This window comes from Thamnophis sirtalis, unplaced genomic scaffold (genome assembly GCF_051295495.1).
Source record: "Thamnophis sirtalis isolate CommonGarterSnake01/CBP01778 unplaced genomic scaffold, rThaSir2_p1.2 scaffold_4, whole genome shotgun sequence".
NCBI classification, from domain to species: Eukaryota; Metazoa; Chordata; class Lepidosauria; order Squamata; family Natricidae; genus Thamnophis; species Thamnophis sirtalis.
This window is the reverse complement of record NW_028261384.1, coordinates 109,621,451-109,644,665: the sequence shown is the minus strand read 5'-3', so window position 1 is coordinate 109,644,665 and position 23,215 is coordinate 109,621,451. Positions and strand designations below refer to the sequence as shown.

The following is a 23,215-nucleotide window of genomic DNA, read 5'->3' as shown; positions in this document are numbered from 1 at the left end:
TCAATAAAGTTTTAATCTATTTGTTGGGCCAGCCAGCCTTAACATTGTGGGCTGAGAGAGGGTGACTGGCATAAAGTGTCTCTATCAAATTTGATTCCTAATGATTCTTGAATTATCTGAGCTGGAAAATCAAACTGTAATAAAAGAGTTTATTCTGTTGGGACTCTCCAATGATCCACAGATACAAGATTTCCTTCTTTTCTTCTTCATGATCATATTTTTAATTACTGTCTTTGGGAATATGGTAATTATATTAGTGATCAGGTCTGAGCTTCACCTTCAGACTCCAATGTTCTTCTTTCTCGGACATTTAGCTTTTGTTGATATTTGCTATTCCTCAGTCACTGTTCCAAAAATGCTGGAAAACTTTATCCAAAAGCAGAAAACTATTTCCAGGGAAGGATGCATTGCACAGATTGCCTTCTTTTTCCAAATTGCAGGTGCAGAAATATTCATCCTTTCAGCAATGGGTTATGATCGATATGTGGCTATATGTCACCCGCTACACTACAGCAGGTACTTGACAAAAGAGGTATGCAATAAAATGGTGGGTGGTGCTTGGCTCCTGGGTTTCTTTAATTCTATAGGCAATGCCCTTCCTTTGCTAAATCTCAATTTTTGCAGAAACAATGTCATTAAACATTATACTTGTGACCTTCCTCCACTCTTGGATTTGTCTTGTACAGAGACTCTCACTAATTATATTATTCTTCTAATTTTTATATTTGCCTTAGGTTTTAGCTCATTTCTTTTCATTTTGGTCTCTTACATTCGCATCATTTCAACCATCTTGAAAATTAAATCAAAAAAAGGCAGGCAAAAAGCTTTCTCCACCTGCAGTTCCCATCTAATTGTTGTGGGTTTATTTTACCTTACATCTTGTTTTCACTATATGAAGCCAAGTTCAGAATCACTCATGGATCTCGACAAAGTGATCTCTATTCAATATAGCATTTTAACTCCAATGTTAAACCCTATCATTTACAGTCTGAAAAACGAAGAGATCAAATCAGTTCTATTGAAAATGTTTGGAAAATGGAGGCCCATTCCTCACCCCTGAAATATTTTTAGTTCCTTATATTTAAGGGCAGTCTCCTTATCTCCCTATGACAACTTTTCATTTGGGGCCTGGTATAATATTACACAATATTGAATAAGAGAACCAAGATACTAAAGACTAAAAGGCAGTGGTGGGATTCAGTCAGTTCAAACTGTTTGGAGAAAAGCAGTTTGGAGAACCGGTGTTGGAAGAAACCTCATTTTTGGTATTTTTCCACTTTACAGGGGTAATCCTATAAGGAAGGCAGGAAGTAAACATTCTGGTGTTTTTTCTACCCTGATCTTTATTGTCCTGCTTAAAGAAATGCCTCTCCAGCTAACCCTTATTACATTGTAACAGCTAAGGTGAAGCACCCATTGACATGAGTGATGTTGAGATGACCATGCCCAACAAGTCACATGACCACCGAGCCATGCCTGCCCAACTGGTGATTAGGGCAGAGAACCTGTTGTTAAATTATTTGAATCCCACCACTGCTAAAAGGCATAATAATATATTCAATCATATATTTAAAATTTTCTGAAAAAAAGAAATTTAATGTATGTGGATAGAAAGATTGAGATAAATATCTTTTGTGTTATCAAGTTTCTAAATTTTAATACACTTCCATTAAAAATGTATTTTTTAAAAATGGTTCCACCAATTGCATATGCATTTTTCCTTCCCCTCTATATATAATGTCTGTCTATCTATCTATCTATCTATCCATCCGTGCATCCCTGTAGTTCCTCCAAATCTAATTTCTAATTTCACACATACATGAAAAAAACACAAACACACCATCACACATAAACACAACATGCAGTAAATAGATGATGAAGAGGAGGAGGAAGACAGACAGACAGACAGACAGACAGACAGACAGACAGACAGGCAGGCATTGAACTGGTTATCTGCAATTTCAAATCAATTGAATTTCTAATATATTTTATGCTATAATGTGATCTGGATATTTATCTTGGAATTGGAATCTTTCATTTAATATCAGATGCTGCTTAGAAACTAATAACTTTCCCTATCAACATAACTGTCATTAACAGTCTGAGAATACATTGCATATTTTCATCATGCAGTTATTTTTCAGTTGCAGAGGCTTTTGCTGTCCTTAAGTCATTTTTTAGTCCTCATCCATATAATTTGATTCACACTGGTAGACCTGCAAACAGATTAACTGTCCATTTGTATGTATGCTTTGTGAAGATATTTAAAGCGTACATTACAAATATTCTAAAAATATATTACTTGTCATATAATGACAATGATAAAGACCTGTGCTTTTTTAAAATTATTCATTGTATACTGTTTTGCTTCCTGAAACCATATCATGAAAGAATCTCTCTCAGAGATTGAATTTTGTTTTGAAACTGGAACCAAACTGGAACCATCATGCCCTTGATTTCAGCAAATTATGATAGCAAGACATATGAAGGATATGAAAAGGCATGAAAGGTACAAAATATGAAGAGTTCAATTCATATACTGTTGAAACTGTGTAATGTATAAGGTTTTTTACTTGTTCTCTAATCGTTAAATTGATTGAGGAATGATTCCATGTGAGCAGTAGGCAAGTGTTCACTTGTATAAATGGAGCACATACACATGCATTCACCTACTGTTCATGCAAGTGAAGATGTGGATGCTCACATTTGCCCACCATTTCCATGGCCCATTTCTGAATGGCTTAAGATCTGGCAATGGACTTCAGCACAGGAATTAGGGGCTTCTGTTCTAGAGAGCTTTGAAGATCTAGATTCCTCCAGGTATTGGATTAGAATAGCAAGTTGGACTGCAAGGATATTTGGTCTGCCCACCCTAAGGAAATGAACATGTTTTGTCCATGTTTTATGGATTGTTCTGAGCCAGCTAGAGTATGAGATATATAGCCATATAAGCCCTGCAAATAAAAAATTGATTAAAACTTGAAATAAATGTAACATCTCTTTTCCTGGCTATAGCACTTGCAATGAAAATGCTAAATTGCCCAACAAGCTTTATGCACAAAAATTGATTATTATGTGAATTCTTTTGAAAACCTGAGTGTGTTTGACTACATGTAAAAACTAATTCCCTTTAGCTTATTTTCAAACTGCAATAATATCTGTTTCCTGAACTATATTTTCCAAAATTGTAAGGGTTTGAGGTGAAAGAAATAAAAAGCCAAGTGCTTCGACAAGCGTCTCTTCTACTAGAATTAGTGGCAAAATTCTTTTAATTCCTACTTCAAGCATGCTGAATTAGAGCGCTTCCATAGCTGGTAGTGTTTCACTGATCATTCCATGTTTTGTGTTTGAGAAAATTCAACAAGTCGGGTGAATGAGGGAATAAATTGACGATAAAAATTCACAAATCCAAAAAAACTTTGTAATTGTTTGCGGGTGCCCATAGTGACAGCCTGGACTTTTGCTTCGTGCATCTCAATGCCCTTGTGGGCGATGCGATAAGCAAGGTAATCAATTTTTTCCTGTTGAAATTCACATTTAGATAGTTTGGCATATAGTTCCGTAGCCCGGAGTTTCTTTAGTACTGAACGCACCAATTTCACATGTTCTTCACATGTTTCTGTGTAAATAAGGATACCATCAAGATAGACCATCACACCCTTGTACAGGTGATCATGCAAAACTTCATTTATTACTTGCATGAAAACTGCTGGTGCCCCCTGTAGGCCAAATGAGAGTACTCGGAATTGAAAACAACCAAGTGGGCAGTTGAAAGCATTTTTCATTCATCTCCCTCTTTAATTCTGACTGTGTAATAGGCTTCACTTAGGTCCAATTTCATGAAAATCTTTCCTTTACCTAATTGGGCCAACATATCCTTCATCAGCAGGAGGGGGTAGACAGTCTGTATATACACAGCATTTAGGTTTTTGTAATTAATACAGAGACAAAAGGAGCCATCTTTCTTTTCTCTAAACAACACTGGAGCAGCCATTCGGGGCCTAGCAGGTTCAATAAACCCTCTTTGCAAATTTTTGTCAATAAACTTCCGTAATTCATCCATTTCACGGGGGGGGGGTCATCAAATGGATTTGGGGTTTTGGAAGCTTTACCCCCAGGAGGATATCAATGCTGCAATCTGTGGTACAGTGAGAGGGTAATTTATCAGAGGATTTTTCATTGAAAACATCTCTTAGGTCCCAATATTCTTTTGGGATTTTCTCCTCCCCCTCAATTTTCTTCTGCCCTGTGGCTGGTAGGTTAGATTCAGCATTAGCAAATTTGGGAGCCCCCCCCTCTCCCTCAGGGGGTGTAGCAGATTGGATGCGTAACCACCGTTTCTTCCAGTTGATGTGTTGGTTCCATTTACGTAACCAGGGTAAGCCCCAATCCATTCCTGGTGCGACAATAAAACTTATTGTCTTTTGGTGAGTTTCCATCCACATGTCTATTGGTTCAGTCACAAAATGGGCATGGCTCACCCCAGCTATTGAGCCATCTAGCTGGCAAAAAGCAATTGGGACTTTTAAAGTTCTCAGTTTCAGGCCCAATTTTTCCACCACTTCAGGGCTAACAATGAAACATGTGCAACCCGAATCTAAAAGGGCCAGAATTTTTTCTTGTGCTCCAGTAGAGGGAATTTTAAATTCTACTGGGATAGTCATGAGGCCTGATCGGGAACTTACCAGATGTTCGTCGTCATATTCGGTTTCACTTTCCTCCAATGAGGAGGATGGTTCCTTTTCCCCTGGAGTAGGAAGGAACTGCGCAGTAGGCTCCACCCCTTTCATGGTGGTCTCCCTCCTCTTCCCAGGCTGTTTATCTGGCTTTCTTTCCTCCCCTCCCCGGCAGAAGGCTTTGGACCCATCTTGATGCAGCAGTTTGCTGCTCAGTTTCCTCAGGGCGGCCATAAATCTATTATAGTCTCTCAGTAGATGGGAGTAAGCATTATGTAGGGCAACCATCCAAGCAGCTGCTTTATTTTCTAATGCCAGGGTAACCATTCTTACCTTGGCCTCTTCTGTTAGGAGGTCCTCTCCGAACTGTTGCATGTAATTCCATGTTTGAACCAAAAAAACCCCCAAATCTTTAGATTCTCCACCAAATTTCACACCAAGTGGAGAGACTTTAGACATCTGGTGTCTGCAGGGTGGCCCTCCTCCTCTTGGGATGGCTCTGGTGGCTGCTGCTGCCGGGGATGGGACTGGTTCATCCTGATCAGTTCCACCATCTGCCCCCCCCCCAGCTCCTCTTGGGCAAAACAGGCCCTCTGCAGTTTCTCTCCTCTGTTTCTGGGAGATCAGCTTCTCTTTCAGGACCACTCTCACATAAGCATCACCTCTCCCAAGCCTCTTCAAAGAGTTTCATAGTCTGGGAAATCCTAAGGTTCTCCTCATCTTCCTCCTGCCAAGCAGCTGTCTCCTTGTGGTAACTCCAGCTGGAGTTTCCTCACGGTTATACTTCTGTCCGACTCCCAACGTCCATCTGGGGCGAATGGATTATTCTTCCAAGTGTATTCCAGCCATTCGCTCCATTTCCAAAGGGCACGAGGATGCAGCTGCTCCCATGTCATCCTCCTGGTTGCTGCCTGGGTGGGACATTCTTCAGAGTTTTGGGATTTTATTGCACCCCCCTTGGAAGGTGTTAACTCCAGGATGAGCGCGAAACTGAGATCTTGCTTAATGTCAAGGCAGCCTTCCTCAGTAACCAAGAAAGAAACCACTCAACTCTATTTTGCAGAATTAAAAGTACTTTTACTGGTCATGAGTAGATAGCAGCTAAGCAAAGCAAGATCTGAGCCAAACATGTGCGTAATCATAGATATCAATATGTGACCCAACTGCCTCCCCCTGATAACCCCATCCCATAGTCCGATCTGCACATCCCTCAATGGTCATGTGGGAGTCATCTTCAAAAAGCATCATCAGCAATGTTCCCTCTAATTTTTTTTCAGTGTGAGCAGACAAGTATAGTGTTTGAGCAGCATATTTTCATGCCTGAGCACCTGAATTTTTTTCACAGATGTCAGCTGAGACAACAACGAAATCAGTATTATTTGAAACTCAAAGTTATGTTTATTCAAGGTACCTGCTTAATTAAAAGTCTTATATAATATTAGTATCACTTAACAATGCTCCTGCTTAGTAACCAAAATGTTGGCTCAGAAAGTCTGGCATTTGAAGCACGCAAGTCTTAAAGCTGTTGTTACAAGATCCTTGCACCCCTAACCCTTTAGACAAAAAAATCCCAGGGGTCTTCAAACCTGACAACTTTAAGACTTGTGGACTTCAACTCCCAGAATTCCTCCTCCAGTCATGTTGGCTCAGAAACTCTGGCATTGAAGCATGCAAGTCTTAAAGCTGTCAAGTTACAAGATCCTTGCACCCATAACCCTTTAGGGAAAAAAACCCCAGGTGTCTTCAAACCTGACAGCTTTAAGGTTTGTGGACTTCAACTCCCAGAATTCCTCCTCCAGTCATGTTGCGGCGACATCATCTGCGTGGATCTGCTCCATCTTCGTTTTTTTTTTCACAAGGGGCAGGGCTGCTGCTGAAGATGCCAACAAGCCCCCACCTCCACTAGAATAACTGCTGCTGCCGCCTCCTCCTCCTCCTCCAACATCACCAACACATTTGCTGGGCAGCGATGCAGCTGAGGTGAGGCCGCCAAAGCTCCCACAGGCGCCCTGCCCATGGCAGCGACAGTGGTGCCTCCCCCTCCCCTAAGAGCACCTCAGCTGGGCTCCGGGTTACCCCTGCCGCCACCTCCACCTCCACCATGCTTTTGAGAAGCCATGAGGTCTTTTTTTCCTGCTCCCGCTCCATCCGCCCCCTTCCTACTAGCTCCCGCAGCCTCATGGCTCCTTAAAAGCACGGCAGAGGAGAAAGGGGGAGGGATAACGCAGGGCCCAGCTGAGGTGCTCCGTGTGGAGCGGGAGGCACCACTGCCACAGGTGCTGGCAGGAGCTTTGGTGGCTTCACCTCAGCCACAGCGTCGGGTGGCAAATCCGGCAGTGCTGTTGGAGGAGGAGAAGGAGGCAGCAGCAGATTTCCTTGTGGCAGCAGGGGCTTTGGCTGTTCACTTAAGCCACAGAGCTAGGCGCAAGCGGCTAGGATTGGCCACCCACAAAGGACCTCCCTGGGCTTGCTTTGCTGAACACGGGGCGACTGATGCTAGTTTGAGCGGCTGGCGCAAACTACTGTCAGTCGCTCTGTGCTCATCAAAACAAGTCTGGGGAGATCCTTTGCGGGCGGCCAGTTCTAGCTGCCTGCAAAGGACTTCCCTGTGTTTGCTTTGCTGAACACGGGGTGACTGACGGTAATGAGTGGTGGAGCCGGCGACTAGGAGGTCCTAGGAGACCAGCTGTGCTGCTTAAACTCCTGCCGCTGTCCCCGTGCCCATGCCTGTTTCAATGGCAGCTGAAAGCAAGTAGCGAAGCAGAGGCTGACAGTGACTTTGGAATGAGTACTATCACTCATGTTAATCTACAATCATTCTGAATACTGCAACGTGATTTATACCTCCCTTTACATGCACTCCAAATTGTCAAAATTCTCATTTGTACAAACCTTAATACTTTGATCAAATCACAGGGCTGAATAACTCCATCAACAAGTATGCAGCATTGTCTAAACTGACTTCCTTTGAACAGAGAAAAGACAATATTTATATTTATTTGTGACTGGAAACCCTTATAGATTTTTTTCATAAAACAGAAAATAATTAACTTATGAGTTTTGGTTTGGATGGTTAGATAGAATAGACTACAGAAGGAAGAGATAATAACCATAGTAACAGGTAAATTTATAACTGAATTTATAACTTTTCTATTTCTCTTTCACTTTTTTCCCTTTCTTGCACTTTTACCTTTTTATTTGATATAGAGGAAGTTATATTACAAAAACCATGTTTTCCTGAAAATAAGACAGGGTTTTGACCCCCAAAATATGGCCTTGGCCTTATTATCAGGTGGGGGGACTTATTGTTTTGGGGTGGCTGCTCTCTTGCGTGTGGACTCCTGAAGAGCCTGGCATGTTAAGAGCCAAGGTGGCGCAGTGGTTAAATGCAGCACTGCAGGCTACTGCTAGATCAGCAGGTCAGCGGTTCAAATCTCACCGGCTCAGGGTTGACTCAGCCTTCCATCCTTCCGAGGTGGGTAAAATGAGGACCCAGATTGTTGGGGGCAATATGCTGACTCTCTGTAAACCGCTTAGAGAGGCCTGAAAGGCCTATGAAGCGGTATATAAGTCTACTGCTATTGCTATTGCTATGGGGGATGGAAAGATACAGGCACAGCCTCAGAGGCAAACAGCTCTGTTGTGCTATTGCAGCAGCACAACACAGCAGCCATGACCACACTGCCCAGCTGCCCAGCAACTTCCCCTCTGACTAGGCAGAGGACCTCTCATCAACCTAGAGGTATCATAAAGACAGCAAATCACATGAGCCGGGGAGAATAGGCACTGGCGTGGCTTGGTGTCTTTGGGATACCGCTGGATTGGTGAGTGGTGCTCTGCCTGGCTGGAGAGGGGGGTTTCATGAGCACCTTTTCTGCCACCCACTCACACTCCTCCCAGCCTCACCATGACCTGGGCGAATTCTCCCTGCAGGACCAGGGCACTGCCACTGCCACCATCCTAACACTGAGGATGGCTTTTTCTGTGGCTTCCAAATCTCCCCCTCTGGATGGGCAGAGTGCCACGCACTGACCCAATGGTATCCTGAAGACACCAAGCCATGTGAGTGCCTGGTTCCCCCCAGCTCGCTCGGCTTGGTGCCTTCAGGATACCACTGGGTTAGTAAGTGGCACACTGCCTGTTGAGAGGGGTGGATTTCCAGGCAGCTGCTCATGGGTGTGGTCACCTCATGGCTGCTGTGTTATGCTGCTTCAACAGTGCAACATAGTTGTTCATCCCTGAGGTTGTGCCCACATCCTCCCTTCCCTGCACCCTCTCATCCCCATGCCAGGCTCTTTGGAAGCCCACACACAAGAGAGCAGCTGCCGGGCAACCCCACTCTCCAGATGGGCAGAGTACCACCCACCAACCTAGTGGTATCCCATGTGAGCATCTGTCCCCCCCAGCTCCTGCAGCTTGCTGCCTTCAAGATACCACGAGTTTGGTGACTGGCACTCTGCCTGGTCAGAGGAGGTGTTGTCCAAGGGGCTTATTTTCAGGGGAGGTCTTATATTTTTCCCACCCCAAAAATATGGCATGGCCTTTAATGATCTAGATTATTTTCTTTGACCTAGTGATGTTGATTGCTTTCATACATTATAGCTTATATTACTGCCAGGGAAAAACAAATGGAAAATCAGACCAGAGTGACTTCTTTTATTATTTTGGGATTTTCAGGTGACTCATTAGTTCCGATTTTCCTCTTCTTTCTATTTGCTTTACAATCACTTTACTTGGAAACATGATCATTATTGTGGCAATCAATGTAAATTACCTCTACAGTCCTATGTACTTCTTTCTAAACCACCTTCTTTCCTTGATATATACTTTTCTTCCATCACTGTGCCTAAGGTACTAATTAATTTGACAATCAACCAAACAATTTCATATAAAAGCTATGTCACTCAGATGTTTTTCATTCTTCTGACAGCATGCACTGAAGTTTTCCTTCTTGCAGCAATGGCTTATGATCAATATACTGCTGTTTGCAAGCCATTGCATTATGTACAGATTATGAAAACAGAATTTTGCAGATTGTTAGTGGGTAGTGCATGAACAATAGGTTTCTTTTATGCTCTGGTAAATACAATCCCTGTTTTGAATCTAACTTTCTGTGGAACAAATATTATTAGGCATTTCAGCTGTGAATTTCCATCCCTACTTGCCTTATCTTGCACAGAAACATTTCTCTGTTTGTGCATATTCAATATTTATTATTCTAGTGTCCTATATCTACATCATTTCTACTATCCTGAAGATGAATTAATCAGAACCCAAAAAGAAAACCTTTTCTACTTGCAGTTCCCATATCATGATTGTGATTTTATATTATAGCACAGGGTCTATGAGATACTTTAGATCCAGCACAACCTTCTCAGTCATTGTTGATGAATTGTTTTCAGTTCAGTACAACATTTCAACCCCTATGTTGAATCCCATTATCTACAGCCTGAAAGTCTGGGAAGTGAAGGAAGCTCTCAAGAAACTAACGGGCTACAAATCCTTGGCTTCACATATGGCATAAAATTATTAGATATTAAGTTTGTGCATTTGTAGTGATAAATCAATATATTAGCTTTGAAACATACTCTGTTATTCAAAATCTTTTTGGGCACATCTGATAATTCAATATGGACACTAGCTTAAATTTTACTAATAATAATCTAAAAGGTAACTGGGATTGTGTTTATGATACATTTTCATTAAATGAAAAAAATAAAGTTTTTGTTTTGACAATTCTATAAACTTTCACTTATTCAAATATTTATGATGGTTGGTTTTTTTGCATTCCTCTCTGGAAAGCATTGAAAAGGTAAATGGACTGGGGTGACATAAGGCTCAAAAAATAAGAAAGAGGAAGTTAATTAATTATGAAGGAAGAGCCTTTATTTGCTCTTCAGCTGATAACAGTTTGGCATATTGTTTGCTTTATATAAACTCTTAATCAGGGCAAGGCACTTATAGTTTAGATAGGGGTCAGAGGTGATATGCTGCCAGTTCACACTGGCCTGGCCGAACCTTGTGTGGCAGCAGTGCGAGGCTCCACCCACCCAGGCATTATCACGGATCTTCTGCAAATGCTCAGAAGGTTCTGTGCATGCCCAGACATGCCATGTGTGAATGCGCTCCCACTACCGAATCGGTAGTGAAGATAATAGGATACTATTACTGATATGGGTATAATACTCACATTCTAACCTCAGATAAGAAAATGACCCATCATTTTAATCATAACTTTTTAAAGAAAGCATTCCACTACTAGATTGTGAAATCTGAAAACAAAGCTATGCATAGCCAATACTTGAAAAGTATTGAAGGCAAAGCTGACCAAAAGCTAACGTGGAACTGGTTAAGATCAGGAGTACTGAAAAAAAAAACAGAAGGGTTTATTTTGGCAGCTCAAGAACAAGCCTTAGCCACAAACTGCATGAAGGCAAAAATTCAACATGTTACCACCCACAGCAAATGTTGCCTCTTTAATGAGAAAGAGGAGTCGACCACTTGATCAGTGGATGTAGCAAAATTTCACAAACTGACTTCCTACAATGCCATGACTGCGTTGTTAAGATCATTCACTGGAAATTGTGCCAAAAGTTTGGATTTGAGTACAGCAAAAACCACTGGGACCATCATGTTGAGAAGGTTTTAGAGAATGAGAAAGTCAAGATCTTGTGGGACTTCAGAATCCAGACTGACAGGCACTTGGCCACAACACACCTGACATAACAATAGTTGAAAAGAAAAAAGTATGGTTCATTGACATTGCAATACCTGGAGATCAGGGGTGGGTTTCTCGCCCAATTCCAACCGGTTCGGTTGGAACGGGGCCGGCGGCGTCCTCGTGCACGCATGCAGTGCACGCATGCATACTAGTGTCTGTGCATTTGCCCCAGATGCTCCTGGAGGATCGCACAGGGGCTGTATGCATCCTGCGCATGCGTGGAAGCACAGAACTCATCAAAACCGGGTAAGGAGCACGGGCGGGTGGGCCCTTCGCCGTTCCCAGAAGTTACTTACTTACGGGTTCGCCGACCACCGCGAACTGGCTGAACCCCACCCCTGCTGGAGATGCACAAATTGAAGATAAACAGCAAGAAAAAATATCACAAAGTACCGGGGCTTGCAAATTGAAGTTGAGCGACTGTGGAAAAAGAAATTGTGTGTTGTCCTGATTACAAGTGGAGCCCTTGGAGCAATACCCAAAGGGCTACCTCACTTTTTGGAAATTGATTACTAGTTGGGCCCTCCCCTAGGGGCCTAGGACGTCATAACATATTTTCGTAATATGTGTTCGGATCCAAGCAGTGCGGCTTTTTGCATTTGACTGAGTGTGATTTTGTCAATTTTTAACTGTTTTAAATGTAATTCCAGTGCTTTTGGAATAGCAGTGCAGTGTGCCGATTACCACTGGAATTACCATTGCTGGTTTGTGCCATAGTCGTTGAATTTCAATTTTTAATCCTGGTATTTTGCGATTTTTTCATGTTCCTTCTCAGCGACCCTGCTATCACCTGGTATTGCAATGTCTATGATTGTGACCTTATTTTTCTCAACCAATGTGATGTCTGGTGTATTATGTGCCAGTATTTTGTCTGTTTGTATGCGAAAATCCCACAAGATCTTGACCATCTGATTTTCAGTGACTTTTTCAGGCTGATGTTCCCACCAATTTGTTACTGTTTTAATATTATAATTTTTGTACAAATTCCAATGGATCATTTGTGCTACTGAATTGTGCCGCAATTTATAATCAGTCTGCACGATTTTTTTACAGCAGCTGAGTATGTGATCAACAGTTTCGTCAGATTCTTTGCAAAGTCTGCATTTGGCATCATCAGAGGATTTTTCGATTTTGGCCTTAATGGCATTTGTGCGGATAGCTTGTTCTTGCGCAGCCAGGATTAGTGACTGTTTCTTTCTTTAATGTACCTGTTTTTAACCATAACCAAGTTTGTTCCCTGTCCACTTTATCTTTTATTTTTTCCAGAAATTGACCATGCAGTGCTTTGTTCTGCCAACTCTCCATTCTTGATTTTATCACATCTTTTCTGTATTCTTGTTTTGTCTGTTGGGTCTTCAGTAGATTTTTGTTCTTTACTTCGATTAATAGATGTTCTTGACTTTCTTTTAAATAATCAGCCAGTGCATGTTTTTCTTCTTCAACTGTTTGCTTCACTTGTAATAATCCTCTGCCACCTGATTTTCGGGGCAAGTACAGTCTATCAGTATCACCACGTGGATGTAAACTGTAGTGCATTGTCATTAGTTTCCTGGTTTTTCGGTCCAAAAGGTCCAAATCAGTTTGTGTCCAGTTAACTATGCCAGCTGTGTATCTTATAACTGGTATTGCCCAGGTATTTATGGCCTTGATTGTATTTCCACCATTCAATTTAGATTTCAAAATTTTCCTAACTCTGTTGGTATACTCTCGTCTGACAATAGTTTTTACTTCTCCATGCTTGATGTTATCCAACTGCAGAATGCCTAAGTATTTGTAGGCTTCATTTTCTTTGCATTTAATTAATTGGCCATTGGGCATTTCAATTCCCTCACATGCAGTGATTTTGCCCCTTTTTATGAATACAGTGGCGCATTTTTCCATGCCAAACTGCATTGAAATATCGGTGCTGAATACTCGGACTGTATTTGTCAATGATTGGATTTCTATTTCTGACTTTCCATAGAGTTTCAAATCATCCATATATAGTAAATGCGAAATTTTTTCAGCTTCTTTGGCTGTTTGGTAGCCTAATTTCATTTTTTTAAAGATTACTGATAGTGGGATCATTGCGATGATGAAGAGAAGAGGTGAAAGTGAATCACTCTGGAAAATTCCTCGCTTGATATTAACCATTCCGTAGATCTCATTCCCTACTGCCAACTCAGTTCTCCATTGTTTCATCGCCTTTTCAGTAAAGGATGTAATATTTTTGCTAATGCCAGTTGTTTCTAAGCATTTTATGATCCGACTATGTGGCAGTGAGTCAAATGCCTTTTTGTAATCAATCCAGACCATATTCAAGTTCGTTTTTCTGTTCTTACAATTTTCTAATATCATTTTATCAATTAGAAGTTGATCTTTTGCGCCCCTGCTCCTTCTTTTGTTGCCTTTTTGCTCTACTGGCAAGATGTTGTTTGTTTCCAAATAATCCATCATGTTATCTGCAATAATGCCTGTGAGTAATTTGAAGGTTGTTGGCAAGCATGTTATTGGTCTGTAGTTTTCAGGTGTTGTTCCTTTAGTTGGATCTTTCTGAATCAAGTATGTTTTTCCAGTTGTCAACCATTCATCAATTTGGCCCTTTTGTAAAATTTCATTCAGTTGCCTGGCCAATATTGCATGTAAACTGGTCAGATATTTGAGCCAGAAACCATGTAATTGGTCCTTTCCAAGTGATGTCCAATTCTTTACCTTTTTAACTCGATTTTTGACCATCTCAGTTGTTATTTCTAATACTTGCATTTGTTTGTTGCCAATGCTTTTCTCAAAGTCATGTATCCACTTTGCTTCCTTGTTGTAGTCCTTTGCATTTTCCCACAATTCTTTCCAGAATTCAACTGTGGCCTGTTTTTCTGGTTTTTCACTGTTGGTGTCACCATTCACATTAAGACTTTGATAAAAACGCCGTTGGTCTGATCGAAATTGCTGATTTTGTTTATATTGGATGATTCGTGCCTCATATCTTTCAATTTTTCTAGCTGTTGCTGTTATCTGCTGTTTTACAATCTCTACAGCTTCATTGATGTTTCTTGTATCCAATCTATATCTCCTGATTAGGCGATCTATGATTTTGTTGTTTTTAAGCCGTTGCTCATGCATGTTCTTTAAGTTACTAGCATCTGCCCTTAATTTTTTGATTTTTTGTTCTAAACGGATTTTCCACTTTGGCTTTGATGCTTTTTCTGTTGTGTGACTAGGTACTTTAATTTTAATGCCTAGTTCATTAGTGACTATTACAGCTGCGCTGTATATTAACTGGTTTGTTTCCAAGATGGATCCCGGTTCAATTGTTGAAAACACTGCATTAACCATTTTCATGATAGGGGCCAAAATTTTCTTAGGCACAGTTTTTAGTGATGGTAAACGTTGCCTTTCCTCATTAAGCACAAAATGCTCAATGATCTTATCCTTCAATTCTTTTTGTTTTTGAGTTAGTTCATCAGTTGGTTCAGTGATAACTGGTTCTAGTGGTGGTGATGTTATTTCCTCCCCGAAAGCTTCTTCTGGGCGTTCTACTATAATGTCTTTAGTTGTGTCTTGAATATCAGTTATTTCCGCTTGTGATATTGTTTTTGGGGTTTTGCAATTTGCCTGAATTTCCTCATGTTCAACTTCACTAAACACTTTATTCCATATAATAAATCGCCTTTGATCTGCTAGTCGTTGTTCACTAACATTTGAATCTGGATATTGTTGTTTCCATAATTCATACATTCGCTTTAAATAGCCTCTTTTTTCTGGCTCTGAGTTGTAGTAACAGGCCATTATGGCACGGTTTTCATCTGCACTATATTTTTATCGTTTTGTTGGCTGGTCCACTTGTAGCCCACTTGTCGACGGATGTCCAGGGACCCCAACATCCGCCACGGCCTTTGTTAACCTGCGCGACGACCGATGCGGTATGGAATTCTTATTTGGTTTTTTTCACCATATTGTGAAAAAAATGATCCATTGGAATTTGTGCAAAAATTATAATATTAAAACAGCAACAAACTGGTGGGAACATCAGCCTGAAAAAGTTACAGAAAATCAGATGGTCAAGATCTTGTGGGATTTCTGCATACAAACCGAAAAAATACTGGCGCATAATACACCAGACATCACATTGGTTGAGAAAAATAAGGTCACAATCATAGACATTGCAATACCAGGTGATAGCAGGGTCACTGAGAAGGAACATGAAAAAATCGCAAAATACCAGGATTAAAAATTGAAATTCAACAACTATGGCACAAACCAGCAATGGTAATTCCAGTGGTAATTGGCACACTGGGTGCTATTCCAAAAGCACTGGAATTACATTTAAAACAGTTAAATATTGACAAAATCACCATCAGTCAAATGCAAAAAGCCGCACTGCTTGGATCTGCATGCATATTACGAAAATATGTTACGACGTCCTAGGCCCCTGGGTGGGGCCCGACTAGTAACCAATGCCAAATCCGGCGAAACAACTGGCCGCTGTGATACAATTGTATAATAATAATAATAACAACTCCAATGTTGCCGGTCCCAAGCCCGGATGAGAAAGGAGGAGGGTTGGGGTCAGGTTGGCATCTGGTCCCGTAAAAAAAAAACCACCAACCCATACAATATGGTGAAAAAAACACTAATATAAAATATATAATATTTCGGGGCAGATATAATCTATCAGTATCACCACGTGGATGTCAACTGTAGTGCATTGTCATTAGTTTCCTGGTTTTTCGGTCCAAAAGGTCCAAATCAGTTTGTGTCCAGTTAACTATGCCAGCTGTGTATCTTATAACTGGTATTGCCCAGGTATTTATGGCCTTGATTGTATTTCCACCATTCAATTTAGATTTCAAAATTTTCCTAACTCTGTTGGTGTACTCTCGTCTGACAATAGTTTTTACTTCTCCATGCTTGATGTTATCCAACTGCAGAATGCCTAAGTATTTGTAGGCTTCATTTTCTTTGCATTTAATTAGTTGGCCATTGGGCATTTCAATTCCCTCAGATGCAGTGATTTTGCCCCTTTTTATGGATACAGTGGCACATTTTTCCATGCCAAACTGCATTGAAATATCGGTGCTGAATACTCGGACTGTATTTGTCAATGATTGGATTTCTATTTCTGACTTTCCATAGAGTTTCAAATCATCCATATATAGTAAATGCGAAATTTTTTCAGCTTCTTTGGCTGTTTGGTAGCCTAATTTCATTTTTTTAAAGATTACTGATAGTGGGATCATTGTGATGATGAAGAGAAGAGGTGAAAATGAATCACTCTGGAAAATTCCTCGCTTGATATTAACCATTCCGTAGATCTCATTCCCTACTGCCAACTCAGTTCTCCATTGTTTCATCGCCTTTTCAGTAAAGGATGTAATATTTTTGCTAATGCCAGTTGTTTCTAAGCATTTTATGATCCGACTATGTGGCAGTGAGTCAAATGCCTTTTTGTAATCAATCCAGACCATATTCAAGTTCGTTTTTCTGTTCTTACAATTTTCTAATATCATTTTATCAATTAGAAGTTGATCTTTTGCGCCCCTGCTCCTTCTTTTGTTGCCTTTTTGCTCTACTGGCAAGATGTTGTTTGTTTCCAAATAATCCATCATGTTATCTGCAATAATGCCTGTGAGTAATTTGAAGGTTGTTGGCAAGCATGTTATTGGTCTATAGTTTTCAGGTGTTGTTCCTTTAGTTGGATCTTTCTGAATCAAGTATGTTTTTCCAGTTGTCAACCATTCATCAATTTGGCCCTTTTGTAAAATTTCATTCAGTTGCCTGGCCAATATTGCATGTAAACTGGTCAGATATTTGAGCCAGAAACCATGTAATTGGTCCTTTCCAGGTGATGTCCAATTCTTTACCTTTTTAACTCAATTTTTGACCATCTCAGTTGTTATTTCTAATACTTGCATTTGTTTGTTGCCAATGCTTTTCTCAAAGTCATGTATCCACTTTGCTTTCTTGTTGTAGTCCTTTGCATTTTCCCACAATTCTTTCCAGAATTCAACTGTGGCCTGTTTTTCTGGTTTTTCACTTTTGGTGTCACCATTTACATTAAGACTTTGATAAAAACGCCGTTGGTCTGATCGAAATTGCTGATTTTGTTTATATTGGATGATTCGTGCCTCATATCTTTCAATTTTTCTAGCTGTTGCTGTTATCTGCTGTTTTACAATCTCTACAGCTTCATTGATGTTTCTTGTATCTAATCTATATCTCCTGATTAGCCGATCTATGATTTTGTTGTTTTTAAGCCGTTGCTCATGCATGTTCTTTAAGTTACTAGCATCTGCCCTTAATTTTTTGATTTTTTGTTCTAAACGGATTTTCCACTTTGGCTTTGATGCTTTTTCTGTTGTATGACTAGGTACTTTAATTTTAATGCCTAGTTCATTAGTGACTCTTACAGCTGCACTGTACATTAACTGGTTTGTTTCCAAGATGGATCCCGGTTCAATTGTTGAAAACACTGCATTAACCATTTTCATCATAGGGGCCAAAATTTTCTTAGGCACAGTTTTTAGTGATGGTAAACGTTGCCTTTCCTCATTAAGCAGAAAATGTTCCATGATCTTATCCTTCAATTCTTTTTGTTTTTGAGTTAGTTCATCAGTTGGTTCAGTGATAACTGGTTCTAGTGCTGGTGATGTTATTTCCTCCCCGAGAGCTTCTTCTGGGAGTTCTACTATAATGTCTTTAGTTGTGTCTTGAATATCAGTTATTTCTGCTTGTGATATTGTTTTTTGGGTTTTGCAATTTGCCTGAATTTCCTCATGTTCAACTTCACTAAACACTTTATTCCGTATAATAAATCGCCTTTGATCTGCTAGTCGTTGTTCACTAACATTTGAATCTGGATATTGTTCTTTCCATAATTCATACATTCGCTTTAAATAGCCTCTTTTTTCTGGCTCTGAGTTGTAGTAACAGGCCATTATGGCACGGTTTTCATCTGCACTATATTTTTGTCGTTTTGTTGGCTGGTCCACTTGTAGCCCACTTGTCGACGGATGTCCAGGGACCCCAACATCCGCCGCGGCCCTTGTTAACCCGCGCGACGACCGATGCGGTATGGAATTCTTATTTGTTTTTTTCACCATATTGTATGGGTTGGCGGGGTTTTTTTTTTACGGGACCAGATGCCAACCTGATCCCAACCTTCCTCCTTTCTCATCCAGGCTTGGGACCGGCAATGGCGGAGTTGTTGTTATTATTGTTGTTATTATTATTATTATTATTATTATTATTATTATTATTATTATTATTTGCTGGCAGAAAACGGTATCAACCATTAGCACCAATCACTTCTATTTGTAATGCATTTTTGAATGTTCAGTTCGATGAGTTTCATGTTTAATGAATAAAGTATATAATAATAATAATAAATTAATGCTACATTAATCCACTGGTCATTGTGTAAAAATATGCCTTACTTGTATCCAAAAAGTCATGGGAACATAAAGTAGAAAAAGTTGTCAAAAATGAGATGGTGAAGATGGATTGTCATTTGAAACAAAATATGCCAGATATTATGGTTGTTAAGGACCGAGGCATACAATTTATTGAAATCACTGTACCAGGAAATGCCAGAGTTGAAGAAAAAGAACTGATCAAAATCACAAAATATTGTGATCTCGCCATCAAAACTACATGGTTATGGGTGAAACATGTAACAGTGATACACATTGACATTGGGGCACTTGGTACTATGTCCAAGAATTTTACAAAACACATCAAGAAATTGCAGCTTCCTGCAATAACATGAGTGGAACTACAAAAAAACTGCATTACTCGGAACACTGTATATTTTAAGAAGATACTTGGTTGATACCTAGAACACTGGCAGCAACCCACATCAATCATTAGCACCAGTCAATGGTATAATAATTATTATTATTATACAGCTCAGCATAAGTAGGATTGATTAGTACTTGGGGATGAAAGTAGGAAAAAAATCATGGTTGATAGGGTACACAAGAAATATTTTTAAAATCCAGAAGAAAGCAGTTGGAAATTATTCCTTTGCTTGTGCCAAGAAACTATGATAAAAGATACCATCAAACTTATATAATTTGTACGTGTGAATAAATCTTAATATCCTACCTTATTGCTCTAAATTTTACACAAGTTCCTAAATGTACGTTTTCCAAGGCCTGGAATAGTCCTTCTATATATGGTTGTTTTTTTTATTGTATGTTAATACCTATCATACCAACAGTATAAGTTGGAATAAAAAAGAACCAACATTGGGAAACGTTGTTGTTAAAACATACTTTTAACATAGAAAAATATTAACATAAATAGGAGGTGCTTTAAAGTTGAAAGAAGTCAAGAAGTTGATGAATAGAATTCACATATAAGCACACCAGCAGATAGGCTGATCATATTTTTAAGCAAAATACCATGAAAAGTACTATGTATATATAATTTTTTTGTGCATATTCAAGGATGCCATTTTCAAACAGATATGACTTTAAATCTTGAAACATAGTCTCTACTTCCCTATCATTTCCTATTTGGCAAAAATAGAGTTAATCCTGATATGTATTCCTGATACATTCCTTTCATAACAAATTAACACTTTTATGTAAATTTTCAATATAATTTGAAAAATTATTGTTTTATGAGAAAAACAGTATATCTAAACTGTGTATTAGATTAGTTGGATAGGATATATTCCCAATTGATTTTTATTCTTCTCAATTCCAGGAGGAATTGTGGCATCAGCTCCCTCCTTTTCTTATCATCTCCCTCCCATGAAGATTTCCTCTGGCTTAAATGTCAATTGTAAAGATCCTGGGCATTTCTTTACTGCAGTGCAACTACATCTTAGAAGGTAACTGCTTATCTCATGTGTTTGTATTGCTAGAGGAAAGAATGTTTATTATATGGAAAAAAAGTTGGGTACTTTTTCCACATTTTAATCCTGAAATCTCTGCAGAATTACTGGAATGATTGGAAAGGTGATAGAAAAAACACCCTTTCTATAAGATACATTAGCAGTACTTGGGTTGGATTATTTTGGCTACTACTGTATAAAATGATCCTTATAGACATAGACTATTGATTTCTGCACCTCTTGCACAGATATCTTTCGCTTCAGTCAGGTCCTTCAATATTAGCAACACTCAGAGTAAAACTATATAGCTAGATGTGAGTTTCTTGCTGAATAAAGTGTCAATACTATCAAAGTTGCTAGCAACCATTCACTTGAAAAAGTGAGATATTGGGTATATCTTTTCCATTCAGATTTTTTTTCAAAACTTTCAAATACTATCTGAATCTTTCTTTCTCCAATTCATCACAACAACTCCTGACTACACTTAAACAACAACAACAACATCATGTACTTACTACATAAGTGCATGGCTGCAAAAGTGGGGTGAAGGGTGAGAGGAATCCTGGAAGAAGACAGTAGCAAAACAATTCTACACTGTTTTTACATCTATCTAGCAACCAGAAAACCAGAATAATACAATGATGTGTTTGTCAGTAAAAGGCAGGAAGGAGTTTACATCCTGCCATAATATCTGACTGTAATTCATATGCCATACACAGGAAGTATATTTCATCTATACAGTGCACTATGCTGCAAATATAGCTTTAATTTTCTTTTTCTTCTCCCTAATGTTCTCCTGCAGGTTCAGAGTTCAATTTCTGGATCAATAAAGTTTTAATCTATTTGTTGGGCCAGCCAGCCTTAACATCGTGGGCTGAGAGAAGGTGACTGGCATAAATTGTCTCTATCAAATTTGATTCCTAATGATTCTTGAATTATGGAAAATCAAACTGTAATAAAAGAGTTTATTCTGTTGGGCCTCTCCAATGATCCACAGATACAAGATTTCCTTCTTTTCTTCTTCATGATCATATTTTTAATCACTGTCTTTGGGAATATGGTAATTATATTAGTGATCAGGTCTGAGCTTCATCTTCAGACTCCCATGTTCTTCTTTCTCAGACATTTAGCTTTTGTTGACATTTGCTATTCCTCAGTCACTGTTCCAAAAATGCTGGAAAACTTTATCCAAAAGCAGAAAACTATTTCCAGGGAAGGATGCATTGCACAGATTGCCTTCTTTTTCCAAATTGCTGGTGCAGAAATATTCATACTTTCAGCAATGGGTTATGATCGATATGTGGCTATATGTCACCCGCTACACTACAGCAGGTACTTGACAAAAGAGGTATGCAATAAAATGGTGGGTGGTGCTTGGCTCCTGGGTTTCTTTCATTCTATAGGCAATGCCCTTCCTTTGCTAAATCTCAATTTTTGCAGAAACAATGTCATTAAACACTATACTTGTGACCTTCCTCAACTCTTGGATTTGTCTTGTACAGAGACTCTCACTAATTATATTATTCTTCTAATTTTTATATTTGCCTTAGGTTTTAGCTCATTTCTTTTCATTTTGGTCTCTTACATTCGCATCATTTCAACAATCTTGAAAATTAAATCAAAAAAAGGCAGGCAGAAAGCTTTCTCCACCTGCAGTTCCCATCTAATTGTTGTGGGTTTACTCTACCTTACATCTTTTTTTCACTATGTGAAGCCAAGTTCAGAATCACTCATGGATCTGGACAAAGTTATCTCTATTCAATACAGCATTTTAACTCCAATGTTAAACCCTATCATTTACAGTCTGAAAAACAAAGAGATCAAATCAGTTCTATTGAAAATTTTTGGAAAATGGAGGCCCATTTCTCACCCCTGAAATATTTTTAGTTCCTTATAAGAAACACAGCTGCAATCCTAGTAGCCATAAAATAAAATATTTAACACTTTAGCTTAGCGTGGTTTAAGGGCATCTCCTTATCTCCCTATGACAACTTTTCATTTGGGGGCTAGTATAATATTACATAATATTGAATAAGAGAACCAAGATACTAAAGGCTAAAAGGCAGTGGTGGGATTCAGCCAGTTCAAAATGTTTGGAGAAAAGCAGTTTGGATAACCGATTGTTGGAAGAAATCTCATTTTTGGTTTTTTTTCCACTTTACATGGCTAATCCTACAAGGAAGGCAGAAAGGAAACATTCTGGTGTTGTTTCTATCCTAATCTTTATTGTCTTGCTTACAGAACTGCCTCTCCAGTTAACCCTTATTACATTGTAACAGCTAAGGCAAAGCACCCATTGACATGAGTGACATTGAGTTGACCATGCCCAACCAGTCTCATGACCAATGAGCCATGCCTGCCCAGCTGGTCATTAGGGCAGGGAACTGGTCATTAAATTATTTGAATTCCACCACTGCTAAAAAGTATAATAATATATTCAATCATATATTTAAAATTTGCTGAAAAAAAGAAATTTAATGTATGTGGTAGAAAGATAGAGATAAATATCTTTTGTGTTATCAAGTTTTTAAATTTTTAATACACTTCCATTAAAATGTATTTTTAAAAAATGGTTTCACCAATTGCATATGCATTTCTCCCACCCTCTCTGTATATAATGTCTGTCTGTCTGTCTGTCTGTCCGTCCATCCGTCCGTCCATCCATCCATCCATCCATCCATCCATCCATCCATCCACCATCCATCCATCCATCCATCCATTCCTGTAGTTCCTCCAAATCTAATTTCTAATCACACAAAGACACATGAAAAAACACAAACACAAACATACCAGCCCACATAAACACAACATGCAGTTAATAGATGATGAAGAAGAAAATGATGAGGAGAAGGAGGATGAAGAGGGGGTAGAGGAAGAGGAGGAGGAGGAAGACAGACAGACAGACATTGAACTGGTTATTTGCAATATCAAATCAATTGAATTTCTAATATATTTTATACTATAATGTGATCTGGATATTTATCTTGGAATTGGAATCTT

The 23,215-nt window shown here is 39.3% G+C and overlaps 2 protein-coding genes and 1 pseudogene across 2 annotated transcripts; all 3 read left to right on the top strand.

Annotated features, from left to right (window-relative positions):
- Positions 1 to 466: 466 nt before the first annotated feature.
- On the top strand, positions 467 to 1,060 carry LOC148046113 (olfactory receptor 5V1-like). The gene has a single exon (XM_087714528.1). The coding sequence runs from the start codon at positions 467 to 469 to the stop codon at positions 1,058 to 1,060; it is 594 nt and encodes a 197-aa protein (XP_087570654.1).
- An 8,575-nt stretch (positions 1,061 to 9,635) lies between these two features.
- Positions 9,636 to 10,200, top strand: LOC148046112 (olfactory receptor 5B12-like; annotated as a pseudogene).
- A 10,934-nt stretch (positions 10,201 to 21,134) lies between these two features.
- LOC148046111 (olfactory receptor 5V1-like) lies at positions 21,135 to 22,091 on the top strand. The gene has a single exon (XM_087714527.1). The coding sequence runs from the start codon at positions 21,153 to 21,155 to the stop codon at positions 22,089 to 22,091; it is 939 nt and encodes a 312-aa protein (XP_087570653.1). The 5' UTR covers positions 21,135 to 21,152.
- Positions 22,092 to 23,215: the final 1,124 nt, after the last annotated feature.

Excerpts from the sequence above, each read along its gene's own strand:
- LOC148046113 (XM_087714528.1), top strand. The coding sequence starts at position 467 with ATGGGTTATGATCGATATGTGGCTATATGTCACCCGCTACACTACAGC.
- LOC148046111 (XM_087714527.1), top strand. The coding sequence starts at position 21,153 with ATGGAAAATCAAACTGTAATAAAAGAGTTTATTCTGTTGGGCCTCTCC.